This window comes from Condylura cristata, unplaced genomic scaffold (genome assembly GCF_000260355.1).
Source record: "Condylura cristata isolate star-nosed mole 26May11 unplaced genomic scaffold, ConCri1.0 scaffold00020, whole genome shotgun sequence".
Classification (NCBI taxonomy): domain Eukaryota; kingdom Metazoa; phylum Chordata; class Mammalia; order Eulipotyphla; family Talpidae; genus Condylura; species Condylura cristata.
The window spans coordinates 27626405-27649324 of NW_004567121.1; the positions used below are offsets into that span (position 1 = coordinate 27626405).

Sequence of the window (22920 nt, forward strand, 5' to 3'; positions counted from 1 at the left end):
AAAAAAAAAATCACTGACTATAAAAAGGCAGCTTTATTAAAAAAGGGTAGCACATTAGTTTCACTAAGAGTTTTTACCTGTTCTCCTTTTCCTTTAGGTACAACTCTTTTATCGTCCATATCACACTTGTTTCCTAGTAACATTCGTTCCACATCTTCATTGGCATGCTAAAATGGAATAAAATTTTAGTTTCATACACTATCATGAATTATAGCTAGGTCTCTATAAAGTTTTGAAGCTGTCACCCCGAAGTCACCAATTCTAAAATCAACCACAATTCCTAAAATTGTGTTGTCAAATATTGTCAAATATTATTTACCCCCTCAAGAGACTATCTAGTTTCTAGGTACGGTCTCATCAAAAGAGATGAAATAAGCAAAAGATGTAAAACAGGAATTTCTTTATGTAATTTAAATTCAGGTTGGATCATGATTTTTATGTGTTACCATATAAATGGCTTAACTGAAAATTCCAGCAAGTCCTTCAAAATCTACCTTTGATCACACAGGAAGATCTCTTACAGAAAAATCAATTAAAACAAATGTTTGCTCTATCAAACATTTACTATTAAACAAATAGAAAAATTCATCCCTGATATTCATAGAAAATCTAAAGCACAAAAAAGTAAAGGTGCCTTTGTCAGAAAAGACAAAACAAAGCTGTAAGATTCAGTCATGATCTGATTTCAAACCTAACATAAAACTACAGTAATCAAAACAGTATGTTAGTGGCATAAAGACAGACAAATAGAATAGAGAACCCAGAAATAAATTCTTACATACAGAGTCAAACAAATGGCTGGGAAAATGAGCATCAGGTATCCACTTGTAAAAGAATGAAACTGGACTCTTACTCAAAATACATGAAAGACCCAAATAAAATCTAAAACTATGAAATTCTCAGAATACACAGGGCAAAATAGCTTTATGACACTAAATTTGAAAATGGTTCAAATTTTTATTTTGATGTCCAGTTCAGTTTAAATGAATTATTTTAAGATTTATTTATTTATACATGTAAAGACTGGGGTTTAGACCAGAGGTACAAAGGAGGAGGATGGTAAGAGGATTCACCAGACAGAGCTGGGAGCAAAATAGGCAGATCTACTGAAATACACTTGAAAGGAGCAGTGGGAGGGATAGAGGCAGTCGGCTGCACCATGTGGGTCAGCTCCCTGGCCAGGATTAGAACTCACAACTGTACTGGCTGCCAGAGTGATCTTGATGATGCTGAGACTTTAACCACTGTGCTACAGACGGCACCCTACCTGAACTTTTAACTCAGCTAATTTTTAAAGGAAATTAAACAGTAAACAAATTAGACTCGTTAAAATAGATCAGTGTCAAAACTTAATGATATTACAGTCAAAATAAAACTCACTCAAAATAAAACTCACTTCCCAAGTCTTTTTCAGAGGCTGAAAATAGTGTCTTGATTAACAGTATATAAATGTCAAAGTAAGTTATACAAAATTTAAAATGTTTATGCCAAAGGAAACTATTGTGTTCACTTTGGCAACACATACATTAAAATCCAAACAATCAGAAGGAGATTAGCATGACCCCTGTGCGGATGAAGTGCAACTTTGTGAAGAATTTTGTATTTTGAGATTATGCTAAAGCAAAATATAACAGAAAGGCAAACACCAGATGATTTTGCTTTAACAGTGAAACAAACCTCAGAAATCTGACAGAACTGTGGCTACAAGAAGGGAAGTTTGGGAGCCGGGAGTAAAGGGGAATGGGTGCCTAATGGGGTTAGAGCTGAGGGGAGTGGGTATGTTGGTGGTAGGTGTGGTATGCAATCTACACTGGAAGAGGTAAGAATCTGTAACCATGCATCATATACAGTGCTGTAAATCATGTCACTTCAATAAAAATTACAATAAAAAAAGACATTTAAAAAGGTCATTATCACAAGAATGAACCACGGAATGGGAAAATATCCACACTATCATGTAGCACTGATCTCACTTACTTTCCCTGAATGTCCTCTTCTATCTCTCCCACTGCTCCTTTCAAGTGTATTTCAGTAGATCTGCCTATTTTGCTCCCAGCTCTGTCTGGTGAATCCTCTCACCATGGACATGATATGTGATTTGTCTAAAACTTAAAATCCATCCATCACAGTCCTTCCACCAGGCCCATCCTTATCTGGATTATTTCTACTCAATTCTGATTAAACTGTGATTTCTCTTGTCTTCCAGATTATGTTAGGAAATTTTTTTGTTTGCATAGTAATAAAGCTTTGATACTTCTCAATCCTTAAGACAAGATAGGGGATGATTTACTTGCTTCATGCCCTAAGTGTCCACCGTAGAGTAGGAGCTTCCTACATACTGGAGGACTGATGGAAGACAGCCATGACCCAAGCTTTATAGAACCACAGCTTCAGGCAACAGTACAAGATCGTGTGGTTCTATATTTTCAGGTGATTTTTTTTTCTGTTATTTTATAATTCACATAGTCTAAACAGAATGGAGGTAAGCGCTTTCCCTATGCCTTCTTCACACTCACAAACACATGTTGGACAGGTATGTGGAATACAAAAAAATAATACTATAGAATCTTTCAATTCATGATCACGGAATGTGTTTCCAGTTACCTAGATCTTCTTGAATTTATTTCAAAAATATTTTAATGGTTTTCAGTGCATAAAACTTTGTGTCTCTTTGGTAAATTTTTCTTTCAGATGCTATTTAAACAGTACTATGTTCTTCACTTCATCTATACTTTGGTAACATACAGAAACACAACTGATTTTGTACTACATGTTTTCCTGCAATCTTACTTTGTTTATAAAGTTTTATTTTTTGGTGTTTATGTGTATGGACTCCGTAGTACTTACTGCAGAAGTAACTACTTTCCAGTCTGAGTGTCCCCCTACTTTGCCGAATTGCCCTAGCCAGAATATGGATACTTATCAGCCTAGAGAATTTTCATAGCTGTCCTTTGTTAGGCTAATGGTTTCTATTCCTAGTTTGTTGAGTGTCTTTATCATTGAAGGTGTAAGACATGTGAGATTTTGTATGTTTTGTCTTTTATTAACACAGTGTACTACACATTGATTTCCTATGCTGAATCACCCTTGCATTTCTAAGTTCCTCTTGCTCACGACATATAATCCTTTCAAAAGTGTCTTCTGATCAATTCAGATTGTCACTTAATAGAAGTTTAAAAGTTTAAATTTCTATAAGAGAGTGAAAATAAGGCAAAGTCAGTCTCTCACATGTCACAAAACCAGGTATACTTTTTAATGGCTGGTTCATACTGGGAATCTCAAGTCATCCAGCCTAACAAATTAAGTGGATATGCCTGAGGTATAATTCAAACAGAAACAATACCCAGGTATGTGGTTCCTTCCCCACCCATTGGTAGCAGAGTTTCCCCCTGAGTAATAGGAATATCCTGTTATTCTCAAGATACCTCTTTCTAACTACACCAGTTTATGCTAATAAGTGACTCAAGGCAGGGTCAGCATAGAGCTCTTCACACTGGCACTAGTCACCAGAGTAAACAAATACATGACTTGGGGGTGGAAATTTTCAGCCCATAAGAGAGAGGAGCTGAAGATTAAGCACAATCACCAGAAATCAACTAACTATGCCTATGTAACAAAATCTTGGTGAAAACCCCAAAACAATGAAGCTAGGGGAGCTTCCAAACGTGACCACAAGATTCTGGGAGGATGGCATATCTAGATATGTTGGGAGCACTGTCCTCAATCACCACCAGTCCCCTCCCTCATACCCTACCTATTCATTTTTCTCTTGCAGCTGATCCTGAACTGTATCCTTGATAACAAAAGTCTAAGTACAGTACTTTCCTGAATTCTGTGTACTACTACTACTAGCAATATAACCTCAAAAGGTGTCATGGGAGCCCACGCACTCGTAGCCACATTGAACAGGTACAGGTGGCCTGTGAACCCAAGACTTGCATTTTGTAGCAAGAACCTCCTGACTTTAAACCCATGAATCTGATGCAAAGGCCAGGAGGGTTAGTGTCAGAACAGGAATGAATTGTAGGACACAACTGATTTCATCAATATGGAGAACTGGCTTTTTGCTGGAACAACATTTCATGGCGCCATGGTATCTGTATCCATTCCTCTTATTACACATACTACATAGCTAAAGTATAAAATAAAGGATAAAGGAATACAAAATGGAATTTTTGTTTCAAACTCTGTGGACTGTTAAGTAACCACAGGCTTCTCCTTAAAGATCTGTTGTGGCAATGGAGAAGTCAGCGGTGAGTTTTTAGAACTGCTAACACTGGGTCTAATATTAGCTTAAGACTTGGTCTTCATGTACCCAGCCAAAACTTACTCTAAAGAGTTAGTGTTAATTAAATTCAGTCTTGGAGGCAGTAATAAGATATGGCAAAATACTCAATAATAAAGAAGATGTACTACTCTCCTAAATATCTGATGGAATGTTCTTACCAATCAAGTATACAACTGTATTTAGGAAGGATTTACACAATTTTCAGATCTTACCTCATCTATGTTTCTCAGCCATTTGCTGATGTTTTCAAAACTTTTACCATTGGTGATGTCATATACTAGCATAATACCCATTGCACCTCTGTAGTAGGAGGTTGTGATGGTATGAAACCGCTCCTGGCCTGCTGTATCCCTGAAATAAACAACCAATAATTTGTAGTAAGCATTCTCATATCACTATAGTCTAGATAAAGAGCAAAACAATATAATCTGATATATACAGAAATTAAAATCTGCTCTATGCCATAAAGCAAAGAACTACCACTCATTTTTTAAAAGATAAGCAGCTATGGTTATTCATAAATAATCTTGTAATTAAAAGAAATGACCTATCACACTGGATGAAAAACTGGAAGGGCAAACAGCAGTAAGTAACACATAAAACACCTGAATTTATTTAAAAATGAACACCATAAGTGATAAAAATTCTTGGAATTATATTTTATTTGATGATGTGGTACGAAAAAATGTGGCATTTTCAGAACATTAAAGGATGATAACATAGAATGGCCACATTTGCCTGTAAGTTGTGAAGATAAACTCATTTATAAATAACAAAATATGGAAGTGGTGGGGTTGTTTTTTTATTATTATTACTTAAAAAGCCTTCAAAGTTAAAGATTTAAGAAAAATATTTGGTCTTATTACTCAATCTCATTTGCCTCACCAATTTCTTTTTACGGATCATTCCTATCAGCACACATACATATTTTAGTATTACCCAGCTTTTCTAAAAAAGCAAAATGGAAACAGAAACCCCAATAACAACCCTGTTGAAACCAACACTGTATTTCTCTGTTCCTCTTCCCAGCAAACTTTCCCACTTTTATTTTAAAATAATTACAGCTTCACTGGGAGTTACAAAGTATAAGGAAGTAGCCTTTGTACCCTTCACCCAGTTTTCCCCAAAGGTATCATTTTACATTATAGTATAAAAGCAAAAACAGGAAATTAACATGTTTTTAAAAATATTTATTTTATGCATACAACTGCTGGGGTGTAGGCCAGAGTTGGCCAGGGGTTATGGGGTGAGAGGGAGTGGGGAGCAGAATGGCAGACTGACATACACTGGTGAGGGGAGCAGCAGAAGAGACAGAAGAGAGGTCTGCTGCACCTTGTGGGTTAGCTGCCTGGCCAGGGATTGAACTTGTGCTGCAGTGGCTTCATAGTGCTAAGACTTAACCCCTTGCACTACCAGGGAGGCCCAAAATATTTTAACATTATATAGCCTTATTTAAAGTTCATTTTTTTTCAACGTGCTTATTTGTTGTGTATGTGCGCGCAGTTTTCTGTAATTTTGTCACATACCTATATGTGTGTGATATCTAAATATGACTATCACACCAATAAGACTGCTGCATCATCTTTCCATCCCTACAGTCCCTAAATAATCTGATTCACATTTCCATAATTTTGTCATTTCTAAAACGTCCTATAATGGAATAATGCAATATATAATCTTAGAAAATGTTTTTTACCCTTTTTAGCATAGTTAATGCCCCTCAGATTCATCCCAACTTTTGCATGAAATAAAATGTCTCATTTTATTGCTGAGTAACATTCCAAAGGTTGGATCACAATATGTTTAATCACTCATGGAAGGAAATCTGGGTTGCTTCCAGTTTGGGGCTATGACAAACGATGTTACTATGAATGTATATACAAGTTTCTGTGTGGACCTAAGTTTTCATTCAGTTCTCTGTGATGAATACAAAGGAATGTTACTGTTGGGCCATATGATAAATACGTCTTTAACTTTGTTAAAAACTGCCAAACTCTTGAGTAGTTGTACCACTTTACATTCCCACCAGCAATTTATGAGACCCCCCAGTGTCTGTGTGTCTTCAGCACTTGGTGTTGTCATTTGTTATTTTAGTCGTTCTAAAAGAGCAAGTAGTATCTTTGTTATTTTATTCTACATGTCTGTTGCTAATTATGAACTTTTATAACATTCTCTTGACAGTATCCTTTGTAAAACATATTTTTAATTTTGTTGAAACTCCATTTACTGCTTTTCTAATCTTTTAAGGACTGTGATTTTATCTTGTGTAAAAACTATTAACCCACCTAAAGTTTTCAAAGATATTTTCCTGTTTTGTTGTAAAGTACCATGGTTTTACATTTTATATTTAAATTGATGACACATTTTGAGTTAAGTTCAGTGCAAGGTATAAATTTTAAGTATAAGTTCATATTTCTGCGTATGTGTAAGCATCTCTTCTCTAGCACCACTTGTTGAAAATGTGGAGGAAAACAGTCTTTCTAAAATGAATGAACTTCTTTTGAACCTTTGTCAAGCAGCCCAGGTATGGTTCAATCTATTTCTGGATTTTTAATTCTAGCCTAATGACCTATGTGTTGTTTACCCCCAATACAATACAGCCTTGATGAGTGAAAACTAAGTCTTAAAACCTCTGAGGTAGGCTCATTCTTTTTGCTTAAAATTTTTTGGTCAGAGTTGTTTTAGCTATCCCAGTCTTTCTATATAATTTTTGGGATAAACTTGTCTACCACAATAAAAATTCTCCGTAACAAGTTTCCTTAAAGTTATTTCTAGGTTCTCTCTTCCTGCATTCATTTCTCAACCAATTCTAATCTATTACTGCTATTCTAACAAAATGCTCTTCTTCAAAAGTTTCCAAAACATAATCGTTAAGCCCAAAGGTTAATTCCTTCTTTTATCCTTATCATCCAGCAGAATTCTACAGTTGGCTGCTTTCTCTTCTTGCACAATTTTATTCTCATGACTTTTCAGATACACGTTTCTGTTCTTCATTCCCTATCACTTGGCTGCTCAATTTCATTATCTTTTACAAGCCTTCAAACACTTAGCTATACAAGCAGCCATTCTCTATAGAGTAGTCAAAGTGAGCTTCTTTCAGTATCTTTTTCCTGTTTTAAACTTCCAGTAGCTTCAATGGGGGACTATGCCTTCTGACAAATGATGCCATCACAAGTGAATAACCCCATGCAAAAGAATGAAACTGAACACCTACCTCATACCATATAAAGAAAATTAATTCAAATTGGGTCTAAGACCCATTGTAATGGGCTATAAATGTAAGGGCTATAAATTGAAAGCTCTTAGGAAAAAAACAGCACATCTTTGAATGATTTCAGATCTGGCACCAGCTTCTTAAATCACCAAAAGCACAATTAAAGAAAAGGTCTAGATGAATATATGAAAAATTTGAAACACGGATGCTTTCATGGACACTATCAAGAAAATGAAAAGATAACCCACAGAATAGAATCTTTGCAAAACATGCACGTAAGGACTTGTATATGTAGAATATATAAAGAACTTTTATAACTTAAGAATAAAAGATAAATGACACAATGTTTATACAGGCAAAAAACCTTTGTGTATTTGTCAAAAAGATACCCAAATGGCCAATAACACAGGAGCAGATACTCAGTATCACTGTTATTAGGAAATTGGGTATCAAAACTAAGTGATACACTAATTAATATACATTATAATGGCTATAGTAAAAAAACCAAAAAGGTCAAACATATGTAAGTGTATGATACAGCAATTATTTCCACTTTTATGTAACTAAGAGAAGTGAAAACATTTCTCCACACAAGCATGTATATATGAATTGTCATTAAAATTTCATTCATAGTTAAAAAGAAACAACCAAAATGCCCATTAACACAATGGATAAATAAAACAGCATGTGTGTAAATGGAATACTATTCAGCTACAAAAAGGAACAGTACTAAGACATGCTACAGTGTAGGTAAAACTTGATTACCTTTGTTAAGTAAAAGAAACTAGACAAAAAAAGATCCCATTTATTCATTCTATACATTTGTACTAAGGAAATACTATATGCCACACACTATTCTAGAACAAAAGTTCCTTCTGGAGAACCAAGCACATGACTAGAGGGTTGGAAGTGCCATTCCAACCTCTGAACTCTAGGAAAGGGAGAGTACCTGGAGATTGAGCTCAAGTGCCAATGACCAGAGACTTAATCAAGTGACTAGGTGATGAAGCCTCCCTAAAAGCTAAACAGGGATCCTCAACAGCTTCCAGATAAAGATGGAGATGTGGGGGGAAAGGCATGGAAATGGCATGAAAGCTCTGCACCTGTTCCCCATACCTTGAACTACGTTTTTCTTCCATCTCACTGTTTCTAATTACTTGTTTGTAATAAGTTGCTTATCCAGTGAGTAAACTGCTTTCCTGAGTTCTGTGGGCCACTCTAACCAACCTACACGCAGTTCATCAAAAGCAGAGGTAACAGCTTCTGAAGTGGAGGAGGATAATCACTGAGAGACTGAGCTCTCAAATCGTGAAATTGGACACTATTTCTGGGTAGTGTCAGAATTACGCTGAATTCTCAGACACTGTTAGTGCGTCTTAAGAATGGCTTTTGGTGTGCGGAAGCCATTGGAATTGGGTATGGGAACCCCAGACAAATAACCAGTATAAAAGAAAGGTAACCACCATAACTGCCATATATGTTCAGAGTACGCTTTTGTTTTGATCCATGGTATACTTTTTTTTTTCTAAAGCTTTCTACATTGCATTTTCATTTGCATGTTTAAACATGACTGCATCTACCCCGCAGGACTATCTTTGTAAGTACCACATACTAAAGGGCTGCGCCACTAGAGCTCCTCCACAAGATGATCTGAGTCCTTGATCTCAACTGTATCCCTTTCTTAGATCCTGTATGGACCTCTATTATTCCAGCCCCTATAAACTGTTAAGGTAATTCAAACCAGAACAGAGTCCTTCCCTCACCTCTAGGTTAACTGGTGACACTCTGCCCAAAACTAAAAATAGCCACAATTTAAAAATGCGTATATATAGCCAAAGTTTAGCTTATTCATTTAAGCTTGCACATACATATATCCAAGACAACAGGCTGACTCAAATAAGTAAAAGTCAGTGTTAAATATCTGAACAGCAATTAAACACAGTCTATATTCTGCAAAATCTTTATATAATTCAAGTACACGATTTTTTTTAAAGATTTATTTATTCGTACAGAACTGGGGTACAGGCCAGAGATGCTTGAGGGTGAGAGTATTCACCAGGGACAGAGTGGGGAGCAGAACAGGCAGATCAACAAAGTACACTGCTGAGGGGAGCAGCAGGCGGGTCAGGAGAGGTCTGCCACACCATGTGGATCACCTCCATGTGGATCACCTCTGGGGCAGGCGGGGATCAAACTCATGTGGTAGTGGCTTAAACTTCTTAGTGCAGTGCTTTAACCCGCTGCGCCACCAGGGAGGGCCCTCAAGTACAGGATTTTAAGCCTGTTTTCAAAACCACTTACTTGGTCTCCTTCTCCTATTACAGTTTTTGTCTTCTCAGTCTACTAAGTATGATCAAATTTCTGAAATTATAAACCAATGGCAAGAGAATTTTTCTTACATAAAATAATAGATACACAGTCAGGAGAATGTTGTGAAATCCTACTTTCTCTAACTGACAGAAAGGATTGATATATTCCTAGGAACAAAAATAGCTCCTTTCCTTAATTGTTGATAACACATACAGGGTCAGGGAACTGTGTACTCTGGCTGCTGTTACGACAGCTATTTTTAGTCTGGACACTGACTGCACTGGAACAGGCGAGAGACAACATCAATCTGCTCCACAAGGCAGAGTCCCCAAATTTCATAACTCTATACTTTTGGCAACATCATGAAGTTATTCCTTACTTTATAAATTAGGACATCAAATTCTTCACATTAAGAACATACCACAAAAACTTTCAAAAAGACATGACTTACAGGTACACAATTTTTCTACACCATGAGTTTCAATCATGCTTATATTCATCCAAAAATAAATAAGTAAAAAGTATAAGGTCTGCTACCTGCCCTCACATAACACATTTCAGTGGGGACAATCAAATAAATGAATATGTAACTCCAAAGTGTGATAAATGCTAACCAGGTAAATATGCTGGAATGATAGAATGAGGTGAGGGAAGGAAGTAATCTACAAGAATGAATGAAATCCTCTCTACAGAAGTGATGCTTACTGAGAGTGAAAGAAGTAGAACAGGGATCAGCCAAAGTCAACAAATACTAAGTGTCTTTATTTCCCAGTCTCTGTTCTAAGTGGAGGTTATATAACCCTAAGTCAAACAGATGGGATATCCCAACACTCAAAAAAGTTTACATGCAAGTGAGAGGATAATAATGTATATATTTTCAAAATATGGTTTAGATATTTAAAAATACTGTGAGACCATGATAAACCAGAAATGAATGTGGTATAAAAGTCTAGAAGGACTGAGCTATTTTATTTTTTTTTAATTTTATAATAGTTCATTTTTACATATTTGTGTGCATTTTTCCATCTCAGTTGCAATCCCCTTGGGCTTCCCATCACCAAATCACCCACGCATGCACCTTCACCATAGTCCAGTGCATTTTCCTCCCCCCACTGTTTCTGATCCCATTCCCCACTCCACCCCCACAAAATGTCTCTGGTGTACATCTGTTCATCATTATCATTATTTTCTCGCCTGTTCCATTATATTCCTGCTGTGAGAGAAACCATCCAGTAATTTTCCTTTTCTTTCTGGCTTATTTCACTAAGCATGATCTTTTCCAGTTCCATCCAGGTTGCTGCAAAAGACATGTGTTTCTTTTTTTTGGTTGCTGAATAATATTCCATTGTGTATATGTACCACATCTTTTGAATAGACTGGGCTATTTTTAACTAGTCATCATAAAAGGTCTCTCTAAGAGGATAAAACTGAATTGAGATGGATGAAAGCATTCCAAGCAAGAGAAATGGTTGACATAGAAAGGCCCTGAGATGGAAACAAGCTTGGCACACTTAAAGAAGAAAAACATGGTCACTGTGGTGAAACCAAGCTGGTGAAAGATGAACTGAGTCAGAGGGCAGCAGACAAGCCTGGAGTTTTTAAATTTTATTTCTGTTGAAAGGGAACGTTTTTGGAATGGATGGGATTTTAAAGTGTCCAGTCTAGCTATGGGGCTTCGGGGTGGGAGTAGAAAAAGCTGGGAGTGGTCTACAGGGACATGGACAAAGGTCCTAAATTGGAGAAGAATTTGCATGTTCATACAACTGAAATGAAATCAGTTGGGAGTGAATATTATATGCAGAAGATCAAAAAGGTGTGAAAGGGTCCAATGTAAATGTGATAAGGGATCTGAATTTCTATTTTAAATGTGATGGTAAGTCAAAAGGGTTACCAAAACAGGGACTGAAAAACAACAACCAACAATTGAACCCAGGCCCATGAAGCAGGGCCCCCTAAATTATTAAACCTAACCTTGCTAAAGGGCATAAAGTGCAATTTGCTTCTAGGCTCTCTGAGGCTGGCTCCAACCCAGGACCTCAATGCAAGTGCAGTCTGGGCAGAGGTCAGGCTATTCCCTTTTATATCAGGCTCCCGGATATTGAAGATGGGCTTGAGAATGGATTCATCTGATTGGTGCTTAACCAGCACCAATCAAACATCTGGGATTGGAGTTCCTACACCCCCCCTTGATTCCTAGTGTTCCATTATGAAGCTCACTGGTACAACTCCCCCTTTCCAGTGTTTAGTTATACAAATCTGGGGCTGTCAATGGACCAATCTAACTGGAGTTGTCACAGGTGCCCATCGCCTGAAAGGCCCAATCAGTTTCAAAAGGCAGGCACCCCAGAAATACATGTCAGGTTCTAACTAGCCTGAGAGAGAATCAGCAAGTTGAATAGGAAGTGGAGAGGCAGTCAGATTCATCAGGAAGACCTTTGTTGAACTGTGACACTGAACCCTGTCCTCTGCACCACACCTTCAGAGTCCTGACTGCTGGCTCCAACATCCTGCTGAATGATACCACTAGCCCTATGCTAGGATCTGGCTGTTGTTGGCTTTATGACTAGCATAGCTATATAGCTATAACACAGGTCCCTGCCTCCAACACGCCCAGCTCCAACCCCTGGTGCTATTACCTTTGGTGCTGCTGGCCCAGCCTTCGGAATGCTGTTGCTAATTGCTGTTGTGCCACTTTGCAAGACCTTCAACTTTTAAAACATTGCTTATGCTTCTGGTCCTAAATCTAACACTTTCCTCTGCCCCAACTTCTCTCTCTCTACCCCCTTTGTAAATAAAGGCTATTGTTGAACCCTGAGTCTGAGTGGTGTTCTGCAACTATAGTTGCAGGCACATGGGCGAGCACCCACTAATTCTGACATTTTGGCTCCCTAAGTCTTGCATGGTTACACCAAGACCAGACTATATTTGAAAAAAGTTCCTTTGGCTGTTGTGTGGAAAAAGTACTACTGTAAGCCTACTGTAATGATCCCAAAAGGTACAGGTGGCCTGAAGTGGGAGGGTAACTGGAGATAGCTGGCATAATACTAATCTCTTACAAGGTAATAATCACAGGGCTCTCCCTGGTGGTACAAGGGGTTAAAAGCACAGCACCATGAAGCTGTCCACAGCCAATGCAGATGAGTTTGCTCCCCAGTCAGGGGGTGACCCACATGGTGCAGATCTCTCCTATTGTGCTCACTGCTCCCCTCAGCAGTGTATTTCAGTCAATCTGCCTGTACCTCTGGCCTATACCCCAGCTCTTGTGTGCATAAATAAATCTTTAAATAAATAAAAAGGATGACCACAAATTTTAGCTAAGCATCTACTCCTAATCTTTACAGAAAAGTGGATATTTCAAATTAAAAGTACTTGTATATATGAAGCTTGGACTAACTCAAATTTTCCTTCTGAAGTATCTTATAAATCTGAGAGGTTCTACTAAAAAAAATCTAAAATTTACACAACTCTAAATTAGAAATGTCATCATTTCTGTGCTGTACTTGAGTTTTAAACAGATACAGAAGAAACCTTTTCTACATTTATCTTCAAGGTCACACTAGAGAACATTCTTGTTTCAAAATAGCATGTTTCTGAAGATGATCTTGTTAGAAAACAAGTGTTATTACTGTTTACTTCTAAAAGCATACAGCCTAAAATGATGAGGGATGTGGGGACAGGGAATATATAAAGCCACAGTCCAAGATACAAAAGAAGGGAAAGTTTGTGGAAGACAGATCATGACAGGAAGGGAAAAAGAAGGTTTTAGATCCCAGTTTTGGATTCCAAACAATCTGGTGCACTTCTATTCATTTATATACACACTCACATACACATGGTACAGCTGACCCTGGAAAACACAGGGGCTAGGAGCACCTAGCCTTGTGTAGTTGAAAACCTGTGTATAACTTGTGCATCTTCCAAAACCCAGTCTTCACCACTACAGTCGACCAACACACATTTTGTATGTTATATGTATCATGTATACTATATTCATAAAATCATGCAAATGTAGGAAAAATGAAATGTTAAAAAAATTTACAGTACTATGCATTACTAAATGATATCTTAAGTTTATATTCTATTTGTAAGAAAACCCATGTGGAAGTGGATCCACACAATTAAAACTTGTGCCATTCAACAGTCACTGTACCTGAATACGGAGTCACAGTAACAATGTAAAATGTTATCTCATTGTCAAAATGTTAGAAAATTATTGTGGACATAAGTTAGAGCTGAAAATAGTACCACGGAGTTTAGGAAAGACACAGACCACCGACCACCATGTGAATAAGGCATAGGGCTAAAACAGGGAGGGATCATGGTTAAAATTCAAAATAAATGATTAACATGCCTTCCTTTGAGATCAGCTTTAACTACAATAAAACTGAGAATGAGGCATAGTTCACTCGCTAAGTTATTTCCCAGCTAACATAGTTCTCGATAATTAAATGGACTGTTCAAAGATATTCATGTAGGAAATGCTTGAAAATATCTAAATATGTATTAATTTTAAAGATATTATAAAGGTTAATGTTAATCATATGTAAGGAATAAACAGTGGCTAAAAACATCCTACTTCTTTTAATTATTAGCTTACTTTATATAAGTAATACCTATCACCATTGGAAATTATCTTATTTAGGGCTCACTGTTCACTCCTACTTTGTCCTCATAACTCTTTACCTATGGTTCTGCATTTCATTTGCTGACTTTTTTACAGGTAAAGAAAAAGTAAATGATAGCAATGAGAAAGAGCAGAAAAATAAACTGATAACCCACACTTACAAAAGACAGTACAGACATGAAGAATGCTACTCTCAAACCTATATTCTAGAATGTATGAATTTACAGACCAAAATCTTTAGAAGGGGAATCTCACAAAATTTACAGGTGACAAGGAAGGATTTAACTGTCAAACCTTCAGGAACTGGGCATTGCACACAGTGAGTAAATTAACATCACTTACCATATCTGTAGTTTGATCTTCTTTCCTTGTAATTCAACTGTTTTGATCTTAAAGTCTATTCCTACAACACAGAAAAAAAAAAGACAAATTTAACTCTGGTTCTGAACTTGGCTATTAAAATCAATTGTAGCAAAACATATTTTTAATATCTGTAAGTCTGGCTCTGACTACTCACAAAACATGCAATTCAGAGAAAGTCAGTCCAATTTTATACTTGAGCAGATGAGAAGAAATAGATTTTCACATTTAGGAAATAAACATTTAAATATATAGTATTCTTGTTTTCCTTTTGACTTTGTTTTACTGCAGTTTTCTGTACCTGAAAAACCAACAAGGAGAAAAATCTACTTGCATAAGATTGCAAGGTTTTTCCTACACAAATAAAAATTCAGAAAAACGTGTACACTGACATTGTTCTAAATCGCTCAGTATCATTTTCAGCTCATTATCTTTTTTCTATTGTTTAAATCCACCCCCCCCCCATTATATTCCCTTCCTTGTTTCCCTCCCCATCTTCCCTCTTAACCTCTGTGTTTATTATTATTAATGTTCACTGGAGCTTTCGTATTTTATTAGTCTGCTATGTAAGTAAGCGTCTGGCATTTGTATGTCATTCTAACTACACATAATTCCCTCAAACTCCTCCATCTTGCTGAAAATTGTTTTATTTCATTTTTCCTTATAGCTGAAATATGTTCCACTGTGGGGAAATACCACACCCTCTGCTGATAGATTACCTTGACTACTTCCATGTCCTAGCTATTGTAAACAATGCTACAATAAATACTATAGAGCTGTTTTATTCTTCCCCTGATAGTTTCATGTTTTGGGATAGATGTCCAAGATTGCTGGATCCACTTTCAGGTTTTTGTTTTTTTTTAAAGATTATTTATTTATGCATACAAGAGCTGAGGTTTAGGCCAGAAGTGCAGCGGGATTCACCAGAGACAGTGGAGAGCAGAAAAGATCTCTGAAATACACTGCTGAGGGTAACAGCAGGTGGGTCAGCAGGTGGCCACACCATGAGGGCCACCTACGTGCCTGGGGATTGAACTTATGCTGCAGTGGCTGCAATAGTTTCATAGTATTGTGCTTTAATCTACTGCGCCACCACGGAGGGACACAGGTTTTTTTGTTTTGTTTTGTTTTTTGTTTTTTGTTTAAGATTTATTTATGTATACAGGTACAAATTGGGGTGTAGGCCAGAAGTGCATGGGGAATGAGAGGACTCACCAGAGACAGACTGCTGAGGGGAGAAGAGGGGAAGATAGGAGGGGTCTGCTGTGCCATGTGGGTCAGCTCCCTAGCTGGGGATCAGCTTCATAATGCTGAGATTTAACACCTTGCACTACCAGGGAGGCACCCATTTTCAACTTTTTTATTTTTTTTTTGGAAGTAAATCCAGATTGCTTAGAACATTTCACCTGTTTCCTACCCATGGTGTATTGTTGCATTAATGTTCCTTACCCCTCTTCCTTACTTTTCAGCTTTAACATTCCTCAAATAAACTATTTCTCCTGTTGTTTATTGTCTGTCTCTCTTTGCCAAAATCTAACTTCCATAAAGATAAAAATTTGTTATCTGTTAAATTCCTAGCATCTAGAGCAATGCCTAAAATATAGGCAGATATTCAGAAAATATTGTTGAACATACATTTTCTAGAGAAAGTAAGAGTCTGAAACAAGACACAGAAACTTCATTTATAAGGTAAAACTCATCACTTGACAAGCTCTAAATTTATCCACTTAATTTCTAATTAGCTTTTCAGGCCAAAACATGAAGGACTAAAATTTCAAAAAGATATCAAAACAGATAAACAAAAACAAGAAAGAGAATCTGGAAGAAATACTGGCAAAGCAGAAGAATTCTTTTTCTCTTTTGTAGGAAGAGAAGAGCAATGAGAACCAGAAAACTCCTGGGCCAGATGTTTTAAAATCTAAAGAAAAAAAAATTTATTTTAAAAGGCTGTATAAGAAAATAGAGGTGTCCCAGAAAATACAACTAAGCAAGAGAATATACAAAGAATAGTAAATCAGAAGATCAAACCAGGTAAGTCTGAATTCTAACAGAAGTTCAAGAAATAATAATATGCAGAAGAAAAAAAAAGTATATGCAGAGAAATTTAAAAAAAAAAACCAAAAACCCAAAGGAATCAGTTTTAGACTGAAAGACCAGTCAAGTCTCTAGAAAAAGAACAAAATTAAATCTATGCCAAGCAGTACCATCATGAAATTTCAGGACATGGTAATAGAGATAATATAAAAGATTGCACAAAAACAAACGAGGCCCAGTTAAACAATCAAGAATAACAACTCTTAACTAGACTTCTCACTAGCAACATTAAAATTCAAAATTCAAGAGTTTTAAAAGTGTTTTCAACCAGATGATTTCACTAGTGTGGAATATAAAAGACAAAGGAAAATTAATAGGCAATTATAAATCAGAGACATTCTGCAGGGGAGGGAGCTCAGAAGAGGAGAGGGAAGGGCGCAAGGGGCTGTGCCCTTCATGAAGCAAGGCTGAAATTGGTAGTGGGAATTTTATGAGGACTACATCTGAGAGGAGAAAGCAAATATTGTACAAAAATGAACACTGATGTGAAATATACATTGATTAATTTTAAAAAGACATAGGAAAGCAGCAGGCAAAAACCAAACCCCAGAAATCTAACGGCAAAACTGAGTTTACAAGATGGGGAGGATGGGCTCTGTGGACTACTGGCAGTGGATCTGATACAATCACTTTCATCTGTGTGAACCTATGTCCCCAAAACAGATACAGTGTCGTAAATCAATAAACTAAACCTAATTATACCACAAGACAGAATTTTTAGAAAAATCATTTTCAACCTGTATCCAGTCAAAATCAAATGAGTAAAATAAAGGCAATTCCAAAGATGAAAGACCTAAATATTTAGTCCCCAACAACTTTTGTTTTCCTTAATTTTTTTTATTGGTGGGTGGGGTGGGCAAGGAGCAGTTTATTTTCACAGCTAGCATAAGACAAAGTCCTTGGCATTAGTAGTAGCAGAGGCAATCCCCTTCCACCCCTCTCCTCGTGGTATGGCAGCTGCAGGCGGGTCAGTAGCCAGGGCAGCAGCCTCCTGTCATGGGAGATGGCTGGCCAACAGCAGCAGGTTAGAGGAGGGAGGGAAGCATTTGGTCAGCCTGGTGAAAGACTAGAATCTCCATGGACGATGCTTGGGGAAGACCTGGGAATTGTGAGAGGCCTGCACTTCGAGGTAGGTGCATCTAAAGTATCTTAGTCAGTCCTGAAGATATAGCTGGAAATGTCACACTGGAGCCAGTGGATGCTGGGTGGCAGATTGTCCTCAGGGAAGGTACTGCGGTCCTGCATGTACTTAGTGGTGGCCATGGGTGAAGTGCAACTCTGGGACCTCTTAGACAGCAACTGAAGGTCAGTGCTCTGGACAGGTCCAGCTTGCTGGCAAAGATGAGGTGGATCACTCCAGCCAGAGGTTCCTCCATCAGGGCTTAGGGCTGTCCTGTTGACAGTCCTGTATGTGTTGCCCATGAAGTAATTCTGCTGTGGAAGTACAGGGACATCTACAAATCCTAGATGCTCCGCTTGAATCCTCAATGTTCCAGGGTTTTGATAATCATTCAATGTTGAGGAGGTGGTGCCGATGGTTGTTTTTACCAGCACTGTACAGGCCAATCATGAGTGGTGGTGGCTCCTGCTCTTTCACTTCATTTTCTTCAGAATGGTCAGAAAAGCCCCAGGGCCCCAGTGGCCTCATCCTGGCCACTGCTTCTTTCTCTTACACTCTTTCTAAGACAGCTATGAAACAGAGATTACCAAGAATAGGAATAAATCCAGCAAAGAGAGTAATGCAAAGGGCAACTCAAACTGGATGAGAGAAAAATCAATTCAGAAAAGGAAGATGACAGAATATAATGAGAAGCTCCAAGAGAGCCTTCTAAGAGAGGGAGGGGAAGAAGCTATCAATAGAGCAGGAAAAGCAGAGTCCAGAGGATTTGGTAATTATGTTGCAGTTTGAGAAAAAGGAGGGGCAGTGCCTTGAAATATATACAAATATACCAATGAAGAAACTGTAAACTGCAGTAAAAACAAAAACTTGTGAAAGTTCAGAGTACACTACTTGGTTTACATTTAATAAAAATGTATTACAACTATTTGAGAGGATGATGGGAAATGCACCAGACTGGAATATTTAATTCTCATCTTCCATAACAATAAGAATTTCTAAAATTAGGGTTTTTTTTTGTTTGTGTGTTTAAGTTAAAAGCATATAACATGGCGTTGAATAATAAAAAGGTCAAAAGTGTTTGGGAAAGGTAACACACAGGTAAGTATGGGGGCAAGAATTTGTTACTGTTCCTGCTAGTGTCACAAGCCATGAACTTGACTTCTGAAATTCTGTATCTATAACATGAATAGAAGTACAAATCAGGTTGGGAGCTTCTCTGGAGGCTTGGGGGTTAAGTCTCAGTGCTATCACCATGATGGCCTGGATTTGATTCCTGGCCAGGGAGCTAATCCATATATGGCGCAGCAGACCTCTCCTGTCTCGACCACTGCTCCCCTTAGCCGCGTGTTTCAAAAAATTCACCTGTCCTGCTCCCCACTCCATCTCTGGTGAATCTTCTCACCCCTCGCACCTCTGGCCTATACCCCAGTTCTTCCACTAAGTAACTATTTAAAAAAAAAAAAATAGCAGTGGTCGAGACAGGAGAGGTCTGCTGCGCCATATATGGATTAGCTCCCTGGCCAGGAATCAAATCCACAAAATAGGTTAATTAGGTTAAAAGAGGAGAGCTTTATTTACAAATGTGTTCCTCTCCAGTACTTAAACACTTCACCTTGATCATCACATTTCCACCATGACCCCACACCTCCCCTGAAGTCTCATTCCCTCCAGTATTCCTCAGTGGTGCATTTTTCTCAGGTAATTACATCTGTCACTCTCGCACATACGTTCTGAACTGATGAACATACACACACCTAAGTATAGGGGGGGAGAAATGATTTAAAGCAGGAAAGCTGTTGATAAAAGTTTATGGCTAAGAATAAATAAAATCTATAGCTCAGCTGCCAAGAAAACCTATCACCCTTTAAGATTCTGCCAAAAAGAATAATCAGATTCTCCAGAAATTCTAACATTTGCTAAATTACCACAAACTACAGCAATCACACATAGCCTTTGATCTAATCAGTGATTCTTTTTTTCTTTTTTTTTTTGCTTATGTAAAAACACACTTCAGGAAATCCCCACTATTATGATCCTAGAAGCCAGTTCAAGTGGGTTCAATTTATCACAGTTCATTTATCAATGATGTTCAGCTGGCTCAGGAATTGAGAAATACTGACCAAAAATCAGCCTTAATGTTATAGAAGCACCATCCAGTGGCAAAAGGAGTAATTACAACTACTAGCCACGACAAATACCAAGTTTTCCACAGCTTGGCTTCTGAAGACCATCAGTGCATAGTAATTAGTGCAGGCAAAAACTTAATAAACTACAGACAATTGAGTTTAACAGCTCATAGACAAAGTGGCCAGTATTTGTGGATTTAACAAAGTGAAAATCAAGTGTTTCCACCATACCAGAATAAGGAAGCACGAATACAGTTTAGACTACAATTTTAAGAAATCTGTTACCAGCATTACAAATTCTGAAAAGGTTTCTTTTCAACATATTAGTTTATCTGAATACAGATGTTAAAATGTGAAATGTGAGAAAGGTACCTCTAAAGATCCTTTCCTATAACAGCTCAGTTAATATTGAGAATTTGTAAAACTGCACTGGTTTAAGTCTTTTGCATGCTACTAGAGTATAAGGACATATAGGCCTTCTCAGAGGCAGAGTTAGGGAATATGTTTTTGCATACTAACCCATGCACATACATGCACCCACATCTCCATGACTTATCTGTATGTATAACACATAACACAATGAGTTAACAACGACATCACTGATTCCACTCTACTGGAGTGCATTATAGCCTTTTCCCTTTCCTTACTTGAAGCCTCTTTCCTTAGCAGTAAGATAACTGCTCGTGTTATCTAAAATATACTTACTTACATACTCAGTCCGTGTGTGTGCGAGTGTATGTGTTTACCCCCACTCATTGGGTTATGTATGTTTAGCCCTACTCACAAGAGTATACCAATCAGTCGGACAAAGCCCAATCTTCCCAAGTTCAGTCTGTCCCTGTCCCTATCACTTCTATTCCACCCAGTTATGACTTATAATATTGGTGTACTACTTTATCATTCTTTCAAGGTTTTGGGAGCCAATTTTATGTACTGAAACCTGTCTAAGGCTAAAGCTAAAATATTTAAGCCAAAAAAGCCTTTCTCCCTTTCTGATCAAAGGATACACTTTAAAATTATGATACAAAAAGTTCAAACATAAAACACCTATTGTCCTTCTTCCACATGTGGCAGACAGTATTTCTCACATGTCTTCATGATGGCATACTGGCAGTTTTAATACTAGACTGAAAAAATTAAGTTGAAGTAATCTAGATTTTGTATCCAATTTCCTAGTCAGTTCTCTTTCATCATATAATTATTAAAAATTATTTTCGGCCCTCCCTGGTGGCGCAGCGGGTTAAAGCACAGCACTGGGAATCTAAAGCCGCTTCCTCATGAGTTCGATTCCCGCCTGCCCCGGAAGTGACCACATGGCGTGGCAGACCTCTCCTGACCCGCCCACTGCTCCCCTCAGCAGTGTACTTCGTCGATCGGCCTGTTCTGCTCCCCACTCTGTCTCTGGTGAAGCCTCTCACCCTCCACATCTCTGGCCTGTACCCCGGTTCTGTATGAATAAATAAATCTTAAAAAAATTAAATTTATTTTCTTTTACTATATCAGATCTATATGACAATACTGATTCTAATTACATACTTCATATACATATCTATTCATTATTTTCTAATGTTAAAAACTGGCAATCTCCTAGGTTACTAATACCTTAGAGCATAAGACAGCTAGCTGTCAGGTTGATATATGTAAATAAATACCACACTGGAAATTGTCTTAGTCCTGCTTACAATAAATACATAGTGATTGAAGAATGGAGGGAAACTGAAAGGGCATATAGAAGTAAATAGGTAAGAACAGCATCTTAGGGTACTTGATATTTGATAATTATGAAAAATCAAGTGACCAATATAAAAGGTTTTATTTCTGAATTCTCAATTCTATTCCACTCAAGTGTACATCTTCATAGTAACAGCACACCACTCCTGATAGCTTAGCTCTAACCTTTTTAAGTCCAATACTGCTGAGACTTGAAACTTTAAATTATTTTCCATGTGTTTATTTTTTGATATAAGAACTGGGATGCAGGCCAGAGGTGTGGAGGGTTGGAGGGTGGTGAGAGTATTCACCAGAGACAAAGCGGGGAGCAGAACAGGCAGATCTACTGAAATACACTTAAGGGGAGCAGCGATCAAAATGGAAGAGGTCTGCTGCACCTCTGAGTTAGCTCCCTGGTGGGAATCAAACTCAAGCCTTTGTGGTGGGGACCTCTGGTGGGTGGTAGCAATGACACCTAACCCCTAGGCCACCAGGAAGGCCCTGCTTAGGACTTCTTAAATCTCTTTAAAGCAATGTTGTCAGCATTAGTCTTTCTTTTGTTATATGAATTCCTAAATACTGACTCTTTGGTGCTATTGTAAATGAAACTGTCTTAGTTTCATTTGTGGGTGTTTCACTGCTAGTGTCGAGAAATACCTTTCCTATAATGTAGTGCTCTATTCTTCCTTATCTATAAACTTCTAAAAAGCAATGTATTCTATTAAGTACCTGTGAATTATTTTACATTAAAATTACAATTAATGGGCCTTCCCTGGTGGTGCAACAGATTGGAGCACAGCACTATGAAGTTGAGTGGTGGTGGGGATGACCCACATGGCATGACAGATCTCACCTGACCTGCCCAATGCTCATCTCCTTCCAGCATATCTGCGTGTTCTGCTCCCCAGAGTTTCTCTGCTGAATCCTCACCCCCATATCTCTGGCCTGTAGCCCAGTTCTGTATGTATAAATAAATCCTTTAAAAAAATTACAATAACCAAAAAAATTATTCAAATAAGCAAAAGAAGCTGACATTACACAGTAAAACATAATAAAGCCCAAGAGCTGCTATAA

The 22920-nt window shown here is 37.7% G+C and overlaps 1 protein-coding gene across 1 annotated transcript in view; it reads right to left on the bottom strand.

Moving 5' to 3' along the window:
- The window catches only part of RAB10 (RAB10, member RAS oncogene family), a 58109-nt gene that overhangs the window by 8785 nt on the left and 26404 nt on the right, over positions 1-22920 (bottom strand). The window contains exons 2-4 of the mRNA XM_004686387.1: positions 14779-14839; positions 4501-4639; positions 78-167 (exon numbers count right to left, since the gene is read on the bottom strand). Of these exons, the coding sequence (XP_004686444.1) occupies positions 78-167; positions 4501-4639; positions 14779-14839 (290 nt within the window). The remainder of the gene's footprint in view (positions 1-77; positions 168-4500; positions 4640-14778; positions 14840-22920) is intronic.